We start from the raw sequence: 25,659 nt of genomic DNA, 5'->3' as shown, positions 1-25,659 counted from the left end.
CGACAACACAACAACGAGGCATTTCTGAGTCTCTTTTGGGTCCAGGCTGCGCGCGCAATTTCCGCTTTCGTTATGAATGACGTTTACTGCGAAGGGGTCTATTGGAGAAAGAGTTGCTAGTTAAGCGTTTATGCTAGCATAGCTTAATAGCTTAGTTAGTGTGTTTTTTTAGTGGCTAACAGTTAGCATGTGAGGTTACAAACAAAAATTAGACAAAATAATGATTCTCATGCGCTAGCATAAGAGGCCATGTGTATATTATTTCATGATATATTTATTTAATGCAAGCTTGAAAGGTTACAAACGCTAACACAAAGGCTAATGTGATTTTTTTTGTAATTTTTTTCAGGAGAAGATTTCTATGAAGCGTCTCCGTATGAGCCTCTGCCTCCTGTCCGTCACTCTGATGCCTTCCGCCTGGCCTCCATCATCTCTGGTAAACATCCATCTATCCATCCATCCATTATCTGTAGCTGCTTTATCCTGTTCTACAGGGTCGCAGGCGAGCTGGATCCTATCCCAGCTGACTACGGGCGAAAGGCGGGGTACACCCTGGACAAGTCGCCAGGTCATCACAGGGCTGACACATAGACACAGACAACCATTCACACTCACATTCACACCTACGCTCAATTTAGAGTCACCAGTTAACCTAACCTGCATGTCTTTGGACTGTGGGGGAAACCGGAGCACCCGGAGGAAACCTCTGGTAAACATTTTATGGCTTATTTATGTACACGTACTGTGTATATATACACCATTAGGAAGAGTGTTTTCCATTAAATTACATTACAGACCAGTAGAAACACTACCAAAACCATTTCAAAAACTAATAATTTTATCAGCAGGTAAGTTAGCTAGCTTGAAAATTTAGCTAGCCAGCTTCCTCTAGGTCATTCTGCTGAAACGATACAGTGCATTAGAGATCTCTACTCATCGCTAAGGGTTTCTAATGCGATTCTGATGGTCTACAATGGTAGTTTAATGTGATCTGCTGTTCCTAACAGCTTCTAATGGCTTCTCGTGGTCACCTGTCCATGAGAGAAGATGCTATTGAGCTTTGGTGACATTTAATATTGACCACTAAAATCCCAAATGGAAATCCTGAGGAGTGTGATGGAAACCATTCGAGAGCTTCCTAATGAACTGTAACGATGTTTTGAGCAGGGTTATAAAGCTGACGTAGCTAGCTAATATTTGCAGAGTAAACTGGATTGCTAGTTTTGCAAGTTAGTTAATTTCTGCTTTAAAACAAAGCAATAATTCGTGGTTCCTAATGGGTTTCTGATGGCCTTTAATTGTAGTTTAATGGTATGTGTAATGGTTCCTGATGACATATCTGATTTTAGTCCCATGCTAATAATTTATATAAATGTGTTCTAGCGATATTTAATTAATATTTAACCAGAAAATTGCTAATGGAAATCTTTAGGAATGTAATGAATAGCATTTTTAAACTTTGTCAGATAAATACTGTAATTTATTAAGATTATAATGCTAGCTGGTTAGCTGATTTTTGTAATCTAGTTAAATGAGCTAATTTTTTGTTGGGCGGCACGGTGGTGTAGTGGTTAGCGCTGTCGCCTCACAGCAAGAAGGTCCGGGTTCGAGCCCTGTGGCCGGCGAGGGCCTTTCTGTGCGGAGTTTGCATGTTCTCCCCGTGTCCACGTGGGTTTCCTCCGGGTGCTCCGGTTTCCCCCACAGTCCAAAGACATGCGGTTAGGTTAATATGGGGCGGCCTTGAGCGAGGCACCGAACTCCCAACTGCTCCCCGGGCGCTGTTAGCATGGCTGCCCACTGCTCTGGGTGTGTGTGTGTGTGTGTGTGTGTGTGTGTGTGTGTTCACTGCTTCATATGGGTTAAATGCAGAGAGGAAATTTCACAAGTGTGTGATGAATGAAGTTGTGCTTTCTTTCTTTTTTTCTTTTCTATAAATGATGTGTAAATTTTGTAACGATTATGTGATAAAAACTTTAATCACACATGAAGTGTCATGTAAACTGTTTGGCTGCTGTTTTTATTTACGCTATGTAAAACCTAGCCTAATTTTTATTTTTATTTTTTTAACTCTTGCTCGTAAATGTATCTAGCTAATTCAGATAGCCAGCGGTACCGTTATGTTTATATACCTACCCCCTCGATCATTACTAAACTATTATATTGTGTAATTAAATCCAGCATCTTGTACTAAACATATACTAAGTCTAGTTGAGATGTCATAAGGTCATAATTAACATAAGCCCCGCCCTTCTTTGACCAGGGGATATTTTTCACCGTGTAAATGCAGGACGTTCAGGAGTCGTGTGCTTATTTTAGTCTGTTTTAAGGTGACTGATTTAATCTGACTGAATAAAAACCCTGAAGGTGTTTGACACAGTAAATAAAACCAGAATCTGATTCACCGAGACAGATTCCACACTTTCCACTCCCACGCCATTTTTTATTCATTCGTACTGTGTTTATTCAGTGCTTACAGAATAACCTCGGAGCGACAGAGATCAGGGTTGCCAGTGCCTCTAAGACTCGCGCTGGTTTGTTGTATAAGAGCATATTTAAAATTTTTTGGGTTTATTACGCTGAATTAGAATGAGCCAAGGCCGGGAAATGAACAGAGAGCAAGCATAAAAGAGAAATCCCAGACGGCCGGAGTTGGAGAGCTTTAATTACAGAAAGTGGAGTTTAGAGCAGCCGTTCTGCTTTATTAGCTCTCCCTTTGAGTCGAATATGGAGGGGGAAAAAAAAGAAGCTTAATAAGCACAAAGTGTCAAGTGTTAAAGTCTAAAAGTTGATGTTTATTATTCAAGAGCAGGGAAACAGTAATCTCACCCTGAGCCGCTGGATCGGACCGAGATCAAATTTGAGATTTGTCCTGATTGTGTAATGAGAGTGACTATACAGGATTTGCTGATGTTACTCCAGGATTGTGTCTTATGGGCATGTCTCAAGCCATAGTGCTGTAAATTGTGGGTGTGGCCACCCCTTTATAATACAAGCCAAATATCTACAAGACAGACTGAGGACATTGCTGTCTCTGACAGTCCTAACTGGATTTTTTTTAACTTGCCTTATATCAGACACAATATACTTATATTAAGAACAAAAATGTAAATTTTTTGTATTTTTAGATCATGAGATAATGAGGTAATTTGATAACAATGCAACGAAATAATGATATAATGAGACAACAAGACTCCTCATTGTAGGCCTCAAGCTGGACAGGAGAGGCCTGGGTGTGGGCCTCGGTCGTGGGTGGAGAGGCCTGGGTGTGGGCCTCGGTCGTGGGTGGAGAGGCCTGGGTGTGGGCCTCGGTCGTGGGTGGAGAGGCCTGGGTGTGGGCCTCGGTCGTGGGTGGAGAGGCCTGGGCGTGGGCCTCGGTCGTGGGTGGAGAGGCCTGGGTGTGGGCCTCGGTCGTGGGTGGAGAGGCCTGGGCGTGGGTTGATCATCACCACTGTCTCGCTCTCAGCCAATCAGAACTCACCATGATGAGAACTGGTGAAAAAACAGGAGACAAATCTACTTTAAAAAAGTTTTCTTTATAAAGTTTGCAGATGTGCCGTTGTGATTTCACACACTGGCCAGAGGGAAATGTGCAATTCCTTTATCCAAACCAGACATCTGTGTGTGTGTGTGTGTGTGTGTGCGCGCGCGCGTGTGTGTGTGTGTGTGTGTGTGTGTGTGTGTGTGTGTGTGTGTGTGGTCTGTTCTTCCTGAATGTATTGGGACTGTATCAACACTAACATACTGAGATTTTCTCAAAGTGGGGCAGGTGTGTGTGTGTGTGTGTGTGTGTGTGTGTGTGTGTGTGTGTGTGTGTGTGTGTGAGAGAGAGAGAGAGAGAGACTTGACTTCTTTCATGGATGCTTTCACATGGACATAACAACTCTATTAATGTTATCAGGAACTCTGTCTGTCTGTCTGTCTGCCTGTCTATCTGTCCATCCATCTGTCTGTCATTATCAGTCTGTCTTTCTGTCGACTTTTTTAAACATCTGGGTATCTACGGTATCTGTCTCACTCTTTTTCAATCAATCAGGCTGTCTCACTGTCTCTGTCTGTCTGTCTGTCTCTTTTTTCTAATTGTCTGTCTTTCAATCTCCATCTCTTTTATCTGTTTCATTCTTTTAATTATTGCCTGCCTCTCTGTCTCTTTCTGTCTCTTGGGTTTTTTTTCATTGTTTCCCTCTTTCTTGCTGTCTGTTCTGTCTTAGTCTATCTATCTTTCATTGTCTGTCTCTAATTTAAAGTCTGTCTCACTCTCTGTCTGTCTCACTGTCTGTTTTCTGTTATCACCAAACTTCCTCCTCAATATAAATATATACATTATATAACAAACTGTATTATATTTTATTTAGGTATTCTGCAGTGAGGTCAGCACTGGGTCTGTGTGTGTGTGTGTGTGTGTGTGTGTGTGTGTGTGTGTGTGTGTGTGTGTGTGTGTGTGTGTTCAGAGAGAAAAATAAAGAAGGAGAAAATGATGGATGTTTTCAGTGTAATCTCCTCCGGCCATCTGTGGCTGTGCATTTGGGTCAGCTGGAGTCCAGGAGAAGAAAATAACGCAGGAGAGGAAGAAGAAAGGAGGAAGTTAAAGCGATTTATATCTCCCCAAGTGGAGCAGGAACATTCTCCGAGTGAGGAGTGACGAGTTTCATCAGGATGGTTATATTTTTAATTGATAATAAACCAAAAAAATTTAAAACAACCTCAAAATTGTCTTTGATTCATTTTGAAGAATCTGTAATTAAACCTCTTCAACATTTAAAAGCTCCTCACGAATTCACTGAGGTTCTGCAGGACGGTGGATCTGATACTCAGGGAAGAAAAAACAAACCTCAGTGACGAGTTCCTCAAAGCATTCAGTGATGTCTCTCGTGAGGTGGTGCATCATCATTCTGGACGTGTCCATCTGAGTGTGAATAAACTGTACAGATGAGCTAGTCGCTCAGAAATGATCCTCAGATACACGTCTCCGGAGCCTTCTAGAAACCTCATATGTCTCATTAGTCCACGTGAGGATGTCTGTGGAACAGGTTACTTCCTGTTCTCACTTGTTATAGCAGCGATAAACACTCATCCCTCTTTATTCTCTCTAAGGAAGTTGATCAGACAAAAAAACTAAGCTTGTTACCAAGGAAACACAAAGCTTATAATTCGTCATACTTTTATCAGTTTATTTTTACATCGATACCACAGCACAGGGGAATCCTTAAATCTGATTGGTCAGTAGATGTGCATTATTTTCTTATAAGAACGCAGGTTTAGATTAACGATTAACGCGCTCGTCAGTGAAGCTGCAACTTGCTTTACTGTTTATCTGTAACACGACAAGCTGCGTTTTAGAGAGAAGAAAGAGAAGTGGTGAGGGAACGACTGTTTATCGTAGCTATAACGTAAGTGAGAACGGGAAGGAACTCGTTTTTCTCGGATGTTCCACAACATTAATGAGGCACTGCAGAATTAAATGAGACGATTCTGCTATGATGAAACGCACCGATGCTGCTGTTAATGTTGACAAAATTACCATTTTTAGAAAAATTGGCATTTTTGGGGTTAAACTCATCCTGAACTTTGCAAGGCCGATGCTGATGTAGAGTCGAATGTTTGTTAATTCTCTGCATCATGAAATTTAATTTAAAAAATGTTAACACCCTCTAATCAGAGGTGGACGGCCCACTTCCCCCAGCCACGCCCTTGAGTGGGAGTCTGGGAAACTGTCACTCATTTTCAAATATATGCTAATCAAGGCTCACTGAGCAACTCCTGCCTCACACAGCCACACCCCCTCCCCACCACACCCACACCCCAGCCACTCCCCACCATGCCCACACCCCAGCCCCTCCCTTGCCCACTTTTTAGGATTTTTCAAAGAGTGTGTGAGTGTGTCTCCGCTGCGAGGTCTATATTAGCCCGTGTGTGTGAGAAGGAGTCTCCGCGATGGGTGTACACTAGCTGGATTACTTTAAGTGTATTTATTAACACGCAGATTATTTTCCTGCTGGTTTACAGTAAGCAGTTTTGATTATTAGCCCTTTGTTTGTAATTACGAGGTGTGGAGTGATATTTAACTGCACTCTCTGCAGGGGCTCTGAGAAACCATCTGCTCAACGCTACACCAACACACAAACTAGTTTATCACACACACACACACCACAGTTATAAACAGCAGAACATGTCCTCCATCGTTCTTTATTTCATACTGCACTTTCACCCTCACTGACTGTGTTTTATTCCTGAAGAAGAAGATTATTTGTTACATGCACACTCAATCACACAGTGAAATTCATCCCCTGCATCTGGGGCAGTGAACACACACACACACACACACACACACAGAGCAGTGGGCGGCCACACTACAGCTCCCGGAAGCAGTCAGGGTTTAGGTACCATACCTTGTTCAAAAGCACTTCAGCCCAAGGCCGCCCCGTGTTGACCTACTGCATGTCTTTGGACTGTGGGGGAAACCGGAGCGCCCGGAGGAAACCCACACAGACACGGGGAGAACATGCAAACTCCACACAGAAAGGCCCCCGTCAGCCACTGGGCTTGAACCCAGAACCTTCTTGCTGTGAGGTGACAGTGCTAACCACTACACCACCATGCCATCGTTTCCTCTGTCACATCCTTTCGTTATTGGAGTTGAGTTAAATAGATTAGCGAATGGATGGATGGATGGATTGATATATGAGAGCTTGAAGAGTAGATGGACTGGATGGATAAATGATGGCTTAGTAGAGGATTGGAGTTTAAATGGATAGATGTGGGATTGAAGAATGGATGGATTGATTGATTGATTGATTGATGGGCAATTAAATGGATAGAGTGAGGAGTGAGGGGATGTAGAGAGGGATCAGTGAAATGGTGAAAGGGAATTAGATGTTGAATGGATGGATGAATGAAACCTCTGATTCTAAGAGCAGACTGAAAGTAAATGGCTGTTTTTGGGATAAACGGTAGGAGGAATAGTGGTCTGGATGAAGAGATGGGTGGAGGACTGGAGATTAGATAATGGATGGCTGGATAGATGGATGAATTGGAAATTGAGAGGATGTGTGGATGAGGGATTGGAGCCTTGGTGGATGGATGGATAGATGGATGGATGGACATGTTAAATAGTGTAATGTGCTGTGACCTTTATAGTAACATCATATAAGTTAACTCATGAAGAATTAGTAGTTTTGAGATGATTCTCCTAACCTCCCTCTCTCTCTCTCTCTCTCTCTCTCAGGTATGAACGCCGGTACAGGCAAAGCTCAGTCTCATTGTTCTGATTCCAGTCGTACCTGTAACCAGTGTCTGGATGCTACGAAAGCATGTAACCTGAATGATAACTGTAAGCGTCAGCGCTCCAACTACATCAGCATGTGCACACGCAATGAATGCAACAGGAAGCGCTGTCACAAGGCATTACGTCAGTTCCTGGAGCGAGTGGAGTCGCAGTACAGCTTCGGCCTGCTGTTCTGCTCGTGCCAAGACCAAGGCTGCGCTGAGAGGAGACGCCAGACCATCGTCCCCGCCTGCGCCTACACAGACAAGCTCAAACCAAACTGCCTGCAGCTGCGCAAGACCTGCCGCTTCGACACACTCTGCAGGTAAACACACCTGTCTGTGTGTGTGTGTGGGGGGGGGGGGAGATGAAAGACTGCATGGAAAAGTCTGGAAAGTGTGGAGGGGATGCTAAGATGAGGTGGGAAATGGATAGACAGATTGATGAGTTATTGAATGTGTAGATGGTGGGTCAGTGAATGATTGGGTGGAGTAGTTAATGGAATGGATGGATGGACCAATGGATAATTAGAGAGAAGATGGATAGATGGAGGAAGAGATTGATGGAAGTATAAGATATTGGTTGAGTAGATGGTAGATGAATAAATAAAAGGTGGAGCAGTGGAGGGTTAGAAAGCAGATGGATGGAAGGATGGACAGATAGACGGTCAGATGGATGGATGGAGGAATGCATGGACAGATGATGAAGAGTGAAAGAACAAAAAGGGAGCATAATGCAGAAAAAGTGTCACATTAATAAGGCTTTAAATGCATGTGTTGGTAATTATACCAGATTTTAGCAAAATCCCAACTACAGTTCCAAAAAATTGTCAAAAACAACAACGCTTGAATCGTTCCAGAAACTGTTTGGACACAGGAAATGGTAAATGCACTTTTATAATTCTGTAGAGTATGCAGGATTTTATGTACACCACCTGGCAACCCTGTTAACACAACTTAAAAAAGAGCAAAGGACGCCATGTTGACTCGCCGTGGTGCTGTGAGTGGTTTAGAACAATCCGAGGGTGAGGCCAAAGAAATCAAAGGAAATAAAAATCTGATGAAATGTTATTAGACGGCTGTAAATGACGCTTTGTAGATTTGGGGACGACGTTGTTTAAGTTTGTTCCGTCAGTCACACTGGAGAGAAGAACTTTCCAGAAAGCTCCACATGGTGTCTGGTTCAGGAGCGGTGAAGAAAGTTATCTCCTGAAAATTTGCTGTTTGGAACATTTATTTATTTTTATTTATTTTTATTGATTTATTTGCTGATGAAAGGCTTTTGTCTGAAACACTGGAAACTTTGTATAAAACTGAACTGATATACACTGTGTGTGTGTGTGTGTGTGTGTGTGTGTGTGTGTGTGTGTGTGTGTGTGTGTGTTTATTGCTGTGCTGTTGGATAAATATCCTCTTTTCTTCGAAGACATGAGTGTAGTGTAAAGCCGAGTATCGCCTCTTGCTGTGTGTGTGTGTGTGTGTGTGTGTGTGTGTGTGTGTGTGTGTGTGTGTGTGTGTGTGTGTGTGTGTGTGATACTCACTCTGCTGTAATCAGCTCAGTATCCGAGCAGCTGTCATCGCAGACAGAGACATCGTTCAGCCTCAACAAGGCGACGCACCATCTGACAGTTTACACACACACACACACACACAATATATATATATATATCAGGGAATAAATTATAGTAATGTAAAGCGAGGCTGATTGTTTTGTACTTGTTATAAATGAAGTAGTATTTAAAACAGCAAATATGAAGCCCCGCCCCTCAGCCAAACCCCATACACACTAATCCTAATCCTAACCACACCCCCTCATCCAATCCCCGCCTCATAACCCCACCCATCATCCTATGAAACGTGTACAAAAATGATGAAGATAAATAAATAAATAAATAAGAAATTAAAATTATATATGAAAGATTTAAGTATGAAACAATTCTTAAAAATTTGTTAATAAGGCCAAGAAAAAATAATTGTTTGTTTCCGGTTACCCGACCGACCGTTTAAAAAATGCCCCGACCCTAGACTTTTTTGTTAGACGTTTAAAAAGAAAATGTATTTTCGCCGACCAACAATACATTTTGAAAAAAAAAATATCTGCATTACGATTTGCATAATATTGTCGATCTGACAAGTGACTAATTCTAAAACGTATATATCGGACAAGAAACACTCATTGATTTCTCACGGCCTCAATCTGACGTCATGACCTCTTTCTGGGAAACTCCGGCTTGTGTTGTACACAACGCTAGGCATCATGGCGGCCAACGAAGTGTTCTCGATTACCGTGATCGGTTGCGACCACATGGAAGATTGTAAGACAATAAGTTCATTTTATAAGTTTTCAACTGTAAAAGAACTCTACGAACATTATCATCCTCCGCTGGACGAGTCATGCAAACAGTATACACACAGCACCCAGGCTAACGGCGGTATCGATATCACGATGTTCTTTGTATTCATATTAAACATACAAGTTCACAACATAGTGTTCCTAATAAAGTTAAGGTTCAACATTTGTAGTTGTTATGTTTATAGTTCCTTTAAGCGTCCGAGCACTCCATATTTTATCCACGGGCTCCGAATCCTGTATTCCACAAGCTTCACTGGTTTTCTTAGGCCTGGTTCTGGATGGTTGAGTCACAGAATGACACTTCCCCACTATGTGCCACTGTTTGTCCCACACCTAAAATTTATTTAAAAAAAAAACCTACCTACCTGGTATTTTGTGTGATAAAAAAAAAATAAAATAAAAAGACCTACCTACCTACCCTATTTTTTTTCAAGATGTAATAGGAAACAAACTATTTTTTCTTGGCCTAATATTAACAAATTTTTAAGATTTGTTTAAATTAAAATTAAATATTTGTTAATAATAATAATAATAATAATAATAATAATAACAGAAGAAGACAAAGAAAATAAGTCGGATTTACAGAAGAAATTAAGGAGAAAGAAAAATGAAAGTTTTTATGAAACAATAAAGAAAGAAAACATAGACAAGAAAATAAAAAACTAAAGAATGAAAACCATAACATCATGAGAATATAACAGGAAAGGAAGGGGATCAGGTGGCAAGGTGGTGTAGTGGTTAGCACTGTCGCCTCACAGCAAGAAGGTCCGGGTTCGAGCCCCGTGGCCGGCGAGGGCCTTTCTGTGCGGAGTTTGCATGTTCTCCCCGTGTCCGCGTGGGTTTCCTCCGGGTGCTCCGGTTTCCCCCACAGTCCAAAGACATGCAGGTTAGGTTAACTGGTGACTCTAAATTGAGCGTAGGTGTGAATGTGAGTGTGAATGGTTGTCTGTGTCTATGTGTCAGCCCTGTGATGACCTGGCGACTTGTCCAGGGTGAACCCCGCCTTTCGCCCGTAGTCAGCTGGGATAGGATCCAGCTCGCCTGCGACCCTGTAGAACAGGATAAAGCGGCTACAGATAATGAGATGAGATGAGATGAGGAAGGGGATCAGTCCTACAGAAAGAAGTAAACATATGAGGGAAAAAAAAGAAAGTCAAATATTAAAAAAAGAAAGTCAAATAAAAAAAGAAATTCAAATATTAAGAAAAATATTTTTAAAATAATAATTACAAAAAAATATAATATAAAACAAAAATGGGATAATGTAAATAAAGAAAATAAGTACTTATGGAAATAAAAGTAAAAAAAAATACAGGAGAAAAGAGACCTGAGGAACAAAGCTGAAAAATGTCAATTACAATAAAAAAGAAAGAAAGAAAGAAAGAAAGAAAGAAAGAAAGAAAGAAACTTACCGTAATATGTAAGAAATAAATAAAGAAAAAAATGAAGGAAAGAAAAATTACAAGCAAGAAATAAGGAAGGAAGTGAGGATTAAAGAGAAGGAGGTTAGAAAGAGTTTAAGTAAAAAGTTAGTTAAAAAGCTGTTTGGAGGGAAAAGAAAGAAAAAGAAAGCAAGAAAAGATCAGCAATAAAAATGTTAGATTAGAAACATTATTGTGTAGAAAAAAGAAAGAAAAATGAATGAAGAAATGAATGAATGAAGGTCATTAAGAGAAAAAGTGAGAGGATGAGTGATAGCGTCAGTGTAAAAGAAAGAAAGCTCGGTCAGGGTCAGTTTAAAAAGTCAAATGTAAGAATGAAATAAAAAGTGAAGGAAAGAAAAGACGTGAATGAATGCAGTCGGAATGTAAATCATAACTGTGAGTAAAATATAAATCAGTGTGTTTTAGATCAAAAACTCAGATCAGGTTTATAACATCGTTAATGAGGCGAGAGAGAAGGTAAGAGTCAGGTATTAATTATAAACATGGAATAATTTGAAAATAAGAAACTGTGAAAGAGAGAAAGAAAAACAGATAAATAATAAATAATCAGGTAAAACTTTATCACCAGTCCATTTAAAGAAACATTTTAAATCTAAACATTTATGAATAAAAATGAGAGCATGAAATAATAATCAACATTTATTAACTCTGTGTGTGTGTGTGTGTGTGTGTGTGTGTGTGTGTGTGTGTGTGTGTGTGATTAAACTTTCACAAAGTTTGTCCTGCAGCAGTTTGTTTAATTAAACACACACACACACACACACACACACACACACACACACACACACACACACACACACACACACACACACACACACAGTGTGATGGAGAATTGTTTATGGAATAGCGAGCGCGTGTGACCTCATCATTTATCACAAAAACTAATACAAACTCTTTATTAGTCGATACATACAAGTCACAGATTCGTTAGTTAAGAGTCAGGTGTGTGTGTGTGTGTGTGTGTGTGTGTGTGTGTGTGTGTGTGTGTGTGTGTGTGTGTGTGTGTGTGTCAATAAAAATCATTTAAAAAAGTCAATAAAAGTAGTGAGAAGTGTGTCGTGTCCTGTAACAGAGTGAAAGTAGATGTTTTAAATTTACTGGAGTGAGAGTGAAGTGTTACACGGTATAATCCCTCCTACAGGTAGAATTTTTCAGAAAATGTTACTCAGGTCCATTTAATGGAGTGAACATAACGAGTTACTGCCCACATCTGAGTACATGTTCAAGGAAGAACTGAGAAAGAAAGAAAGAAAGAAAGAAAGAAAGAAAGAAAGAAAGAAAGAAAGAAAGAAAGGAGAAAATGTTGGGAAGTTTTATATATATATATATATATATATATATATATATATATATATATATATATATATATATACTAGTGCATCTCAAAAAATTAGAATACCATGAAAAAGTTCCTTTTTATTCATAATTTAATTCAAAAAGGTAAACTTTCATATATTCTATATTCATTACATGTAAAGTGAAATATTCAAAGCCTTTTTTGTTTTAATTTTGATGATTATGGCTTATAGCTCATGAAAATCAGAAATCCAGTATCTCAAATTATTAGAATATTCCCTAAGATCAATCAAAAAAAGGATTTACAATACAGAAATGTCCAACTTCTGAAAAGTATATTCATTTATACACTCAGTACTTGGTTGGGGCTCCTTTACCATGAATTACTGTATCAGTGCGGTGTGGCATGGAGGTGATCAGTCTGTGGCACTGCTGAGGTGTTATTGAAGCCCAGGTTGCTTTGATAGTGGCCTTCAGCGTATCTGTATTTTTGGGTCGGGTGTTTCTCATCTTCCTCTTGACAATACCCCATAGATTCTCTATGGGGTTCAGGTCAGGCAAGTTGGCTGGCCAATCAAACACAGTAATATCATGGTCAGCAAACCATTTGGTAGTAGTTTTGGCACTGTGGGTAGGTGCTAAGTCCTGCTGGAAAAGGAAATCAGCATCTCCAAAAAGCTCATCAGCAGATGGAAGCATGAAGTGCTCTAAAATCTCCTGGTAGATGGCTGTGTTGACTTTGGACTTGATAAAATACAGTGGACCAACACCAGCAGATGGCATGGCACCCCAAATCATCACAGACTGTGGAAACTTCACACTGGGCTTCAAACACCTTGGATTCTGTGCCTCTCCACTCTTCCTCCAGACTGTAGAACCATGATTTCAAAATTAAATGCAAAATGTACTTTCATCTGAAAAGAGGACTTTGGACCACTGAGCAACAGTCCATTTCTTTCTCTCCTTAGCCCAGATAAGACACTTCTGACATTGTCTCTGGCTCAGGAGTAGCTTGATATTAGGAATGCGAAAGTTGTATCCCCTTTCTTGAAGATGTCTGTTCGTGATGGGTCTTGATAGACTGGCACCAGCCTCAGTCCACTCCTTGTGAAGCTCTCCCAAGTTCTTGAATCAACTTTTCTTGACAATCCTCTCAAGACTGCAGCCATCCCTGTTGCTTGTGCACCTTTTCCAGCCACCCTTTTCAGCAATGGCCTTTTGTGGCTTACCCTCCTTGTGGAGGGCATCAGTGATCATCTTCTGGACAACAGTCAAGTCAGCAGTCTTCCCCATGATTGTGGTTGTGTGTACTGAACTAGACCGAGAGATACACTGTGTTCATACTGTTTTACTCAAACTCGAAATGAAATATTCTAATATTTTGAGATTTTTTGTTTTGTTTTTTGTACTGTATGCCATACTGATTAAAATTAAAATAGAAAAATGCTTGAAACATTTTAGTTTATGTGTAATGAGTCTATAATATATAACATTTTCACTTTCTTAAATAACTGATGGAAAATATTGAACTTTTTCACAATATTCTAATTTTTTGAGATGCACTAGTATATATCAGTTGCCCCCTAAAAATGAAAAGTTCCTCTGATCATGATGCATTTTTGTTTTTATATTCCTTTTGGTAAGAAAGCACACTGGGTGAAATATTTTGACAAAATTCAAAAGTTTAATGGCGGCACCAGGAGCTCAAAGTTATGGAAAAAGCTGCTATTTTATGACTTTTATGACAAAATTTCGATCACTTTTCATGAAACATTATGGCACCTTATAGAGTATACCAAATATCTTAGATACACATTTTTAGTCCATATTCTAAATATATTATCAAGCACAGTTTGAGTTTTAGCTGTTCATTGAATCATTGTTCAACTACTTTTAAACAATACAAATGTATTATGAATCACATTAATGCTTCTCAATCCCTTGCAAAGGTTCTTAACATGATCTCTGGGTCACAAGAAATCAATAAATGGAGTCCAACATTGTGATTCAAACCTTACGCGAAAACATAAAATAAGCGTTTTTTTGGCAAAAAATGAACCTCATGGTGCCACCATTAGACTTTTGAATATGGTCAAAAAATTTTACAGGATGTCTTTATTGGTGAAAAGGAACACCCAAACAAAAATGCATCAGATTTTATGAAAGTGAGGGCAACTGATGCACCCTAATATATATATATATATATATATATATATATATATATATATATATATATATATATATATATATATACTTTTTTTTTATTCTAGTATATAAGAAAGTAAAAAAATGAAGAAAAAAGCAGAATGATGAAATAAAAATACAAACAGCAAAGTATATAAATATAAAGGAAAGAAAGAAAGAAAGAAAGAAAGAAAGAAAGAAAGCCTGTCTTTCAGTACAGAGGTTCACAGATAGAAATTCACAGATAGAGGTTCAAAGAAACAAATGAGAAAAAATTTTAAAAATAAAATATTTTAATTATAAAGTCAGAAGGGAAGAAAAATGTTAATGAGATAGATAGATAGATAGATAGATAGATAGATAGATAGATAGATAGATAGATAGATAGATAGAGTTGTGCTTGAAAGTTTGTGAACCCTTTAGAATTTTCTATATTTCTGCATAAATATGACCTAAAACATCATCAGATTTTCACACAAGTCCTAAAAGTAGATAAAGAGAACCCAGTTACACAAATGAGACAAAAATATTATACTTGGTCATTTATTTATTGAGGAAAATGATCCAATATTACATATCTGTGAGTGGCAAAAGTATGTGAACCTTTGCTTTCAGTATCTGGTGTGACCCCCCTTGTGCAGCAATAACTGCAGCTAAACGTTTGCGGTAACTGTTGATCAGTCCTGCACACCGGCTTGGAGGAATTTTAGCCCGTTCCTCTGTACAGAACAGCTTCAACTCTGGGATGTTGGTGGGTTTCCTCACATGAACTGCTCGCTTCAGGTTCCACAACATTTCCATTAGATTAAGGTCAGGACTTTGACTTGGCCATTCCAAAACATTAACTTTATTCTTCTTTAACCATTCTTTGGTAGAACGACTTGTGTGCTTAGGGTCATTGTCTTGCTGCATGACCCACCTTCTCTTGAGATTCAGTTCATGGACAGATGTCCTGATATTTTCCTTTAGAATTCGCTGGTATAATTCAGAATTTATTGTTCCATCAATGATGGCAAGCCGTCCTGGCCCAGATGCAGCAAAACAGGCCCAAACCATGATACTACCACCACCATGTTTCACAGAAGGGATAAGGTTCTTATGCTGGAATGCAGTGTTTTCCTTTCTCCAAACATAACGCTTCTCATTTAAACCAAAAAGTTCTATTTTGGTCTCATCCATCCACAAAACATTTTTCCCATAGCCTTCTGGCTTGTCCATGTGATCTTTAGTAAACTGCAGATGAGCAGCAATGTTCTTTTTGGAGAGCAGTGGCTTTCTCCTTGCAACCCTGCCATGCATACCATTGTTGTTCAGTGTTCTCCTGATGGTGGACTCATGGACTTTAACATTAGCCAATGTGAGAGAGGCCTTCAGTTGCTTAGAAGTTACCGTGGGGTCCTTTGTGACCTCGCCAACTATTACACGCCTTGCTCTTGGAGTGATCTTTGTTGGTTGACCACTCCTGGGGAGGGTAACAATGGTCTTGAATTTCCTCCATTTGTACACAATCTGTCTGACTGTGGATTGGTGGAGTCCAAACTCTTTAGAGATGGTTTTCTAACCTTCTCCAGCCTGATGAGCATCAATAACGCTTTTTCTGAGGTCCTCATAAATCTCCTTTGTTCGTGCCATGATACACTTCCACAAACGTGTTGTGAAGATCAGACTTTGATAGATCCCTGTTCTTTAAATAAAACAGGGTGCCCACTCACACCTGATTGTCATCCCATTGATTGAAAACTTACTTACTTACTTACTTACTGCTGCTGTCGTGGGTAGACCCACATAGCGCCAACACAAACGACCGCCAACTTTTCCTGTCCTGCAACGCCACCATAGCCTCCTCATATGTTAGGGATTGTTGAAGGTCTCTAGTGACCGCATCGCGCCAACGCATACGCTGTCTGCCTGGGCGCCGGCGTCCTTGAGGTGCCCAATAAAGAAGTCGGCGTGGCAGGCGTGTTGGAGGCATGCGCATAACGTGCCCAAACCATGATAGTCGTCTTTGTCGAAGGATGTTCGTTAGAGGAACCTGTCCAGTTCTTTGGAAGATCTCCGCATTGGATTTACGCTCTCTCCAGGAAACACCAAGAGTTCTGCGAAGGCATCTAGTATGGAAGGCCGATAGTCGCTTCTCTTGCTGCACTGTTGTGTTCCAGGCTTCGGCTCCATACATTAGGATGGTAATTACTACGGCCTGATAGATTGCCATTTTTGTGCGAAGCTGGATGGACTTGTGGCACATGATGGGTAGAAGTTTATTAAAGGCGTTCGCTGCTTTCCCTATACGGTTGTTAATCTCTCGGGTTAAAAACACCTGACTCTAATTTCACCTTCAAATTAACTGCTAATCCTAGAGGTTCACATACTTTTGCCACTCACAGATATGTAATATTGGATCATTTTCCTCAATAAATAAATGAGCAAGTATAATATTTTTGTCTCGTTTGTTTAACTGGGTTCTCTTTATCTACTTTTAGGACTTGTGTGAAAATCTGATGATGTTTTAGGTCATATTTATGCTGAAATATAGAAAATTCTAAAGGGTTCACAAACTTTCAAGCACCACTGTAGATAGATAAATAAATAGAGCTTTGTGGGGGGAAATTGAAGCAGGAAAGAAAAATAAATAAGCAGAGATAAAAACAAGAAGAAGGACAGAATTTAAAAACAATCAAGAAAATGTCTCCAGAGGTTTTAGTAAAGAATCTGTTCACTAAGAAAGTTCAAGAAGGTGTTTCAGGAAGTACTGAGGAGTCCATCAAAAATAAATAAAAAAAAAAAAGAAAGAAAGAAAGGAACTGTATGAAAAAGCAAAAAAGAGAGAGAATTTATATGTAAAGGAAATTCTAAAAAAAGTGTTTTTAGACAGAAAGAAAAATAAGATTAAAAAGAAGAGAGTGAAGGAGACAGAAAGAGAGAAGGAAGAAAAGCAACAGAGGAAAAACGGTAGAAATGGTAAGAGTCCAAAAAGAGAAAAGAAAAACAAATAAAATGAAATAAAATAAAAAGAAATAAAAAAATAAAGTATTTTGTAATAAAATATTTCTCCAGCAGTAGTAAAATATTTCTCATCCTCAAGCAAATGTGATGTTTTTCTTTCATTTAATTTCATTTTCTTTCTTTTTTAAAATAATTCAATTTCTTTTCTTTCTATTTGTTTTATTTCTGTCGTGTTTAAACAGCCGCAGGGTCGAGTTCAGACTCACACAGTTTTCTTCCTGAACTTTTTACGAAGATGGCTCTGCTACTGCACGCACACACACACACACACACACACTGCCTGGGGCCACACCATATGTTCACACACAACCCTTCCAATTAACTGTTGATGGATTCGCCTGGTTCTCTCTCTCTCTCTTTCTCTCTCTCTCTTTCTCTCTCTCTCTCTTTCTCTCTCTCTCTCTCTTCTCTCTCTCTCCCCCCCCCCCAGTGCTGCGCTGAAGGACAAACGACTGCGATCTCTCAACACATCCAATAAACAATGTCACTGAGGCTGTGTGTCTCGCTGTTCCTCTGTGAAAGGTGTCGTGTTCGTCAGAAGATGTTGATTAATTCTCTGGATCAGCAGCTCCGACAGTAGCACACATTTATATCAATGCACTCATTCCAATAATTATGGTTTCTATAGTAACAGCTCATTCACATAATAATAATAAATATATTTATAAAATCGTTGAAGTTTTCTGAAAGTAAGGAGAAGTTTATGTCAGTTTGATGGAAGGAGTCTCCAGTGTCAGCACTTTCTAACAGTGATATGAAGATGTGCGTTTTGCACAGCAGTGACAGGAGAAAATATGGAAACTGTTTTTTTTTATTTAACTCCTCTCTTTTGTTTGTCTTAAAGGAGCCATGTGTGATATTTGCGCTCTCTGCTGGCCACAAACTGAACTGCTGCCATGATGAAAATGTAACAATCCGACCCCTTTTAACCTCCAAACGACCTCACTTCCTGTGTTAAAAATATGAGCTCCAAATGTATTGCATTTTAAGGAAAAGGGGTGGAGCTTATTTATGTAAGCAAAACTCAAAAGAAGAGATCCAAAGCAGTGTTGGAAGTAAGGCATCATTAAATTTCAAAAAACACATTTTGGTGTTCGATCTGGCTCACATGACTGAAAAGCATCACTGTTTCTGTATTATTGATTCTGATTGGCTGAGGTTCGCGTTCGTAGCGTTCTTCACAGCTGATTCGCTCTCAGTAGAACTGGATGAGTTTGAGATTCTGAAGTCCAGACTGAAGCCGTTCCAGCTCTGAGCTCATCTCCAGGTCACCGTGTCTCTGTACCAGCATGGATCTGATAACCTTCCAGAATTTTCTCAGCATGCGGCGGGACGAGAGTGGGAAGTGACCCAAAACCATCGCTGGTTAAACCCACGGAGAAGGGATTTACTTACACACAGCTATAATGGAAAACTCGGCAGGAAGACACAGGGGGCGTTTACTTTCGCTACAAAAGAGAGAGGATTGCAGGTGTGATTTATTTGGTGCCTGGAATTAAATACGGAGTTATTCTAAGCAGTGCACGGCTGCTAACGGTAGCTACAGTTCACTATTATTATTAGTAGTATTATTAGTATTATTATACTTCCACATGGGAGTCAGTGGCAGCCACAGAACACTTCATACATTATTTATGAAATTTGTTACAGTAATAGACGACAGACTCAGCTACCGACACACCAATTTTGGTGTACACCCCTCAAGCGCTCTAGCGCCACCAACAGGGCAAATTAGGTCAGTAAGATTATTGGACTTTCACCAGTTTGAATTTTTTACATCTTCACATTCAGATTTTCTCCAAAGAGCACACAATTTGAATAACAGCATCATGAAACCAACCTGAACAACCTGCTTCTTGAAGATTGATTGATTGATCGATTGATTGATCGATTGATCGATTGATTGATTGATTGATTGATTGATTGATTGATTGATTGATTGATTGATTGATCGATTGATTGATTTTTGCTGTATGGCACACTTTGTCCATTAAACACAAATTAATTTGACAAATTTGATGGTAAAGTCACCAAACAAGAAGTAAGGACGTTTCTCAACAGTGCTTTTATTTATTGACACCAAACTTGGCACATCTATTTAGCAACATGACCTGATTTGAGAGGCCTACTGAAAACAGGAAGTGAGGCAATATCTCATGCCTATCTAATGTCATGTAATGGAGGTGATGGATGGATATAAGCACTGGAAGATTTTATTAAACGCACGCAAGCAAACAGATTCAAAATAGTCATCAACGGTAGAGTCAATAAACAGGCAGCAGTCATCCAAGGCACAAACAGGATATCCAGGACCGAGACAAAACATAATCCAGAAAACGGAAACAAATTCAGAAACCAGAATATCAGTAAGTGTTTGGACCCCTTAATCGCTACTCTACTTGAATACAGATTGATAAGTAAATAAGGAGAAGAAACCAAACTTCATAGCGTGTATTTGGGATTGGTTGTACAGAAAGTTTGGAAAGTCTTGGTGTAAGTATGTGTTCAGTGTATCAGTGGAATTGACAAGCGTGTACCAGAGAGCCATTAATTTCACATAATATCTGGAGAGAATGGGACTGCCACTCCAGAGCCGCACAGCCCGGCCAAATGATAGTGTTTTAAACGGCAGTACTGTGTTTTTTCTTCCTTTTTTCTGAAGTGCGAGTGTGAAAGGGACTGAGGAGGCAGTGGGGGGCAGAAAGGCTGTAATTTGAGCAGCGAGCATTCTGCTCCTGGATAATGGCAGCATCTTGCTGAGAGACAAAATGCACTTTATTCTTCATTGCTGAGAACTTTCAGCCTAAACACTGAAATCACAGCAGTTTTATATATACAACCCCAATTCCAAAAAAGTTCAGACGCTGTGTAAAACTTCATTAAAAACAGAATGTGAAGATTTGCAAATCATGAAACTCCTATATTTCATTGAAAATAGTCCAAAGACAACATATCAAATGTTGAAACTGAGAAATTTTGTTTTTTTGAAAAATATGTGCTCATTTTGAATTTGATGTCAGCAACACGTTTCAGAAAAGCTGCGACGGGCAACAAAAGACTGAAAAAGTTGTCATGTGAAAAAAAAACCTAATTTGGTTAACGGAACTACAGACAAGGAACTTTAGAATTTTGGAACATTTGCTCTGCGACTGAGGGGCGGGGAATCCATGGAGGTTACAAAAAAAATCCTGTAAAAAAAAATCTAGATTTTGTAAAGATGTTACGATAACGTTCCTAAAAACCTATAGTGTACATGTGCATTTGGTGTGTACATCTGTGAAACCGTAATAAATATGTTCCCCAAATTTCATTTTAATATCTTTTTTTAAATGTATTTCTAACAAGTTTATGTCGTAAATTTTACCAGCAGGTTTCTCCATTTCTGACTTTTTGTAAAATATAAAATCTGACTGTTTCAAATGTCCAGTGGTCTATTGGTCAAACTTCTTGATCTGTGCATCATTGGGAAGCTTTTTAACGGCACTCCGTGAACACAATAACTCAATTTTTAAAAATTGACCCATGTGAATGGTTTTCTGTGCTCACTCTAGGACCCAAATTGTTTTAGCGAAAAGTGCTAAAGACTCAAATTTTTCTTTAGCAATTTGCAATTTCACTTAGCAAGAAATGCTAAAAGAACAATTTTCTTTTTAGCAAAGTAATTTTTTTTAGCAAGATATGTTATACTTCTAAATATTTCTTGCACTGACATAATATTGAAAAATGAATTGTTATTGTAGTTTGTTGGTGTTTCAATAGTGTTTGCAAGCTTGTTTCCTGCCTTTATCTTTCCATGTTCTTGATTTATGTTCATAGCATGCTTATTTATTCTTGAATCCTCTTATTTTGATCATTTCATCAACTGTATATATGTAATGAAATTGTGTGTTTAATTTAACCCGCTTAATCTGGTTTATGGAGTCCATATTTTTCATTATAATTATATCTAACATGGTGGCACGGTGGTGTAGTGGTTAGCGCTGTCACCTCACAGCAAGAAGGTTAGGTTAGGTTAGGTTAACTGGTGACTCTAAATTGAGTGTAGGTGTGAATGTGAGTGTGAATGGTTGTCTGTGTCTATGTGTCAGCCCTGTGATGACCTGGCGACTTGTCCAGGGTGAACCCCGCCTTTCGCCCGTAGTCAGCTGGGATAGGCTCCAGCTCGCCTGCGACCCTGTAGAACAGGATAAAGCGGCTACAGATAATGAGATGAGATGAGATGAGATGAGATGAGATGAGATGAGATGAGATGAGATGAGATGAGATATCTAACATCTGGTGTGATGTGCTTTGCATTGTTTGCCATCTATGCGCCTTTTAGCCCTTAGTCACCCTCTGTAGTATGCTGACTGGCTGTGTAACATAACTGCATGGTGAGTGGCTTCCAACTCTATCAGGGATTTATCACACCTATGGGTCATGTTTAAATTTGAACTGGCCAAGTTGGCCTGGCCAACATCAGTGTCTGACTTGACCAATATCAGTGGCTGTCCTTGCTAAATTAATTTTATTTTTTATTTTATCTTTTTCAAAATTCTATTTTAACATCTCAACCACTGGTATTGCCTCGTGCGTGTGTGTGTTTTCATTATTGAGATGTGTGTATGTATGTGTGTGTGTATAATTGGGATCCGTGTGTGTGTTTAGGGGGAGGGGGGTGTCTTTATGGGTAGGGTGAAGGGAGCTCAGGGAGTTAAAATCAATGGTTGTTTCTTATAAATTAATCTCATAACCCAAATATAACGATATTCACCATTAATTTCTCAAATGAAACACTTGCAGTCAAAACTTTGAACCATGTGCGTCAAAACGCTTTGAAAACAAGGTGCACTTGGTCGATATATCCTGGTTCATCTGTAAGTTCTTCCAAAGTTCTGTCAGGGTTGATATTATGTAGAAAATACATCTTTAGAATGGTTATATCGTGTTTTTATCCCTAACTGAGAAAGCTAACGGAACATTCTAATATGTTATCTCACTTTTTAGATAAGTTTGTCATACGTAAAGTCGGATAATTTATTTTAAACAAACCTCGCTATAATCTTGTTCACTAATGAGCGAGAATTGCCGACATTATCAGCACAACTCGGAAATTGATCATTTTATATGTAAGGTCCAATGCTACAGAGACATAATATAAACATAGCCGCCGCATTGAGCTGGTGGCCCGTTGCTGGGATACGTCAGAGTGTCCGCCATATTGGATGTGGCAAATCTTCCCCGTAAACCAATGCAAGTAAATGGACTGAACTTCATAAAGCCCCTTTCTACAATAATATTTAACTCGATGCCTTTTATTCACCCATTAAAGGAACAGTCCACCGTACTTCCATAATGAAATATGTGGCAGATCACAGAATCCAGGGACACATGTCGGCCCGGGGGCATTCTGAGTTATTGACAGATTCAGAAAGTACAGTTTCTAAGCTTTCCAATGATGCCTTCCATGTGGAGATCTGACAATATTTGAAGAATGTGTGGCCTTTTGAAAGTGTATACTTCTTAAAACAGGAAAGGGAGAAAATCGCCCTCAAAGTTTTCCATCTCAGCTACTCTGGGTGCAGGGCGGGCACATAATGGTGCTCATTTGCCTGACATTAAGGAAAGCCCTACCCCCTACGAGCTAGCACGATGCTACTTTCATGTAAACAAAGATCACCACGTCAATTTTCCTTCCATGCAAAGTATGCCCAACACAATTATGAAGTACAAAAATAAGTCCTAAAGTATACTTTAACGTTTTGTGGTTGAAAAATTACTCACACCGTAAGAAAGAAAGATAGCACGATGATGACACAACTAACACAGCACTAGTTTCATGTAAAGCCTCGGTCACAACCGGCTGTACAGTATGTGCTCCGACGGCCGGTCTACATGCAAAAAACGCAAGAAACACACAGAGAGCGTGCATGAAACGCACAAGAGCGCGCGTGTGAAAAGCACGAGAGCGCGCGTGTGATGTGCTGATTTTTGAGCCGCAGACCGGCCGCAGAGGTTCTTTGTCATGTCAAACAAACTCTACGGGCGCTTACGTTTTTTTCAGGTTGCAAGACAAACTTACGGCCAACGCGTGTCTTTCTCCGTGAACAAAAAAAAAAATGCAGCGATTTGGGAAACGCCAAAAATCACACGGCCAAAAAATCGTACGTCCGGTTGTGACCTAGGCTTAACCAAACCACAACACTCTCCGTTACGTGCAAAAATAACCACACAGCCTTAGATTAATAAACTCACCCCATCAGAAAGAGAAACGGCGCCTTGCACACACCAATGCCTCCGATGGAATGTAATCCTAGAACGGTCCGTGTATCATCCGATCATTCAAGTATTCCATTCAATCTGGAAAACGAGGTTGCGGGTTTTTTTTGCTAGAAATGGTGATCTCCGATGTAAATACCGTGTGTCTGTTTGCTTCGCGGTGTTTCAGCTCCTCTGCGCTCTGTTTAGTAACTCATTCCATAGTGAAATCACACGCCTGTATGCAGTTAAGTAGCCATGCGCTCAACTCGGATCATACAGCTGATTCGCGAAAAAAAACCCAAAAGACTTAAATCATCATGTGAATGGCCCATATGGTAATTTACCCACACCCCCCAGCAGGCTACAGTCCTGACAAAAATGAGACAATTTGCAACAAAAAATATATGCTTTTCCAACAAAACAATCTATTATCTGAAATACTGATTGCATTCTTCAAGATCTCAACTTGCACATGATGGAAAAAAACAAAAATCACAAATTTTGAAAAAAAATGCTTCTTTTGCGATTATCTCAGATTCGTTTCGGCCGACATGTGTCCCTGGATCTGGTGAGGGGTCACATATGTTCTTCTCTGAATTGAGACGAGCTGCTCCGTACCTCTCCGAGCTTTGCGCGACCTCCCAGTCAGTCAGACGCGCTGTCACTCCTGTTAGCAATGTAGCTAGGCTCAGTATGGCCAATGGTATTTTTTGGGGCTGTAGTTAGATGCGACCAAACTCTTCCGCGTTTTTCCTGTTTACATAGGTTTATATGACCAGTGATATGAAACAAGTTCAGTTACACAAATTGAAACGTGGCGATTTTCTATGCTATGGAAAGTCCGCACTATAATGACAGGTGTACTAACACCTTCTGCGCGCTTCGGCAGCGCATTGATACCTTCACTCCTGTTTTCCCCCTCTCCCCCCTCTCCCCCGCCCTCCTGACTAGACTGTGTTCCAAGGAGTGCAGGCTACTTGTCTTGGTGGTCACGTTGGTTGTATTGATGGAAGTTAGGGGGGGTGGGGGAGAGAAAAAAAAAACAGGAGTGAAGGTATCAATGCGCTGTCGAAGCGCGCAGAAGGTGTTAGTACGCCTGTCATTATAGTGCGGACTTTCCATAGCATAGAAAATCGCCACGTTTCAATTTGTGTAACTGAACTTGTTTCATATCACTGGTCATATAAACCTATGTAAACAGGAAAAACGCGGAAGAGTTTGGTCGCATCTAACTACAGCCCCAAAAAATACCATTGGCCATGCTGAGCCTAGCTACATTGCTAACAGGAGTGACAGCGCGTCTGACTGACTGGGAGGTCGCGCAAAGCTCAGAGAGGTACGGAGCAGCTTGTCTCAATTCAGAGAAGAACATATTTCATTATGGAAGTACGGTGGACTGTTCCTTTAACACACACACGTATATATTTGGGAAACAAACAGGCATCAGAACAACACATATCACTTTTAATGTGATGGTTATAAATAGTGTGCGAAATACCCGTCAATATTCTGAATGAGCGCCAAACTGAGTTCGGCCAGGTTCTAACGTCATACCAAAACAAAATACATCACTGATTCCTTCACATTCAGAAAGGTTAAAAACATTCACCGTACGTTCAAAAACGTTCCTCATAGTGTGGCACTGTATTCTCTAATTCTCACTGCTTATAACTCTACACCCCCCCGGTGGAGATGAGCTGGGAAACTGAAGACTGAAGGAACAGTGTTGAAAAGTATTTTTCCAGTCTCACCTGTGAAAGGTAATCCCATGTGATCTCGTTTGGACGGTAAACCTGTTGGTACAGTTAAACGCAGCACATGAATGAGGCATCTTTATTCTCGGCTACTGTCTAGACGCTATACCAGAGACGGCTGAAG

The 25,659-nt window shown here is 39.9% G+C and overlaps 1 protein-coding gene and 1 long non-coding RNA gene across 3 annotated transcripts in view; one reads left to right on the top strand and one right to left on the bottom strand.

Moving 5' to 3' along the window:
* The window catches only part of gfra2a (GDNF family receptor alpha 2a), a 114,764-nt gene that overhangs the window by 68,506 nt on the left and 20,599 nt on the right, over positions 1 to 25,659 (top strand). For both annotated transcript variants that reach the window (XM_060931093.1, XM_060931092.1), the window contains exons 3-4: positions 350 to 436; positions 7,223 to 7,586. In XM_060931093.1, the coding sequence (XP_060787076.1) occupies positions 350 to 436; positions 7,223 to 7,586 (451 nt within the window). The remainder of the gene's footprint in view (positions 1 to 349; positions 437 to 7,222; positions 7,587 to 25,659) is intronic.
* On the bottom strand, positions 2,772 to 8,892 carry LOC132892741 (uncharacterized). The gene is made up of 2 exons (XR_009655478.1): positions 8,802 to 8,892; positions 2,772 to 3,489 (listed from the first exon to the last, which is right to left on the bottom strand). It is a non-coding gene; the product is annotated as an uncharacterized LOC132892741 (long non-coding RNA).

This window comes from Neoarius graeffei, chromosome 10 (assembly GCF_027579695.1).
Source record: "Neoarius graeffei isolate fNeoGra1 chromosome 10, fNeoGra1.pri, whole genome shotgun sequence".
NCBI lineage: Eukaryota > Metazoa > Chordata > Actinopteri > Siluriformes > Ariidae > Neoarius > Neoarius graeffei.
Note: the sequence above shows the minus strand (reverse complement) of the source record. Positions and strands in the feature narration are given on the sequence as shown.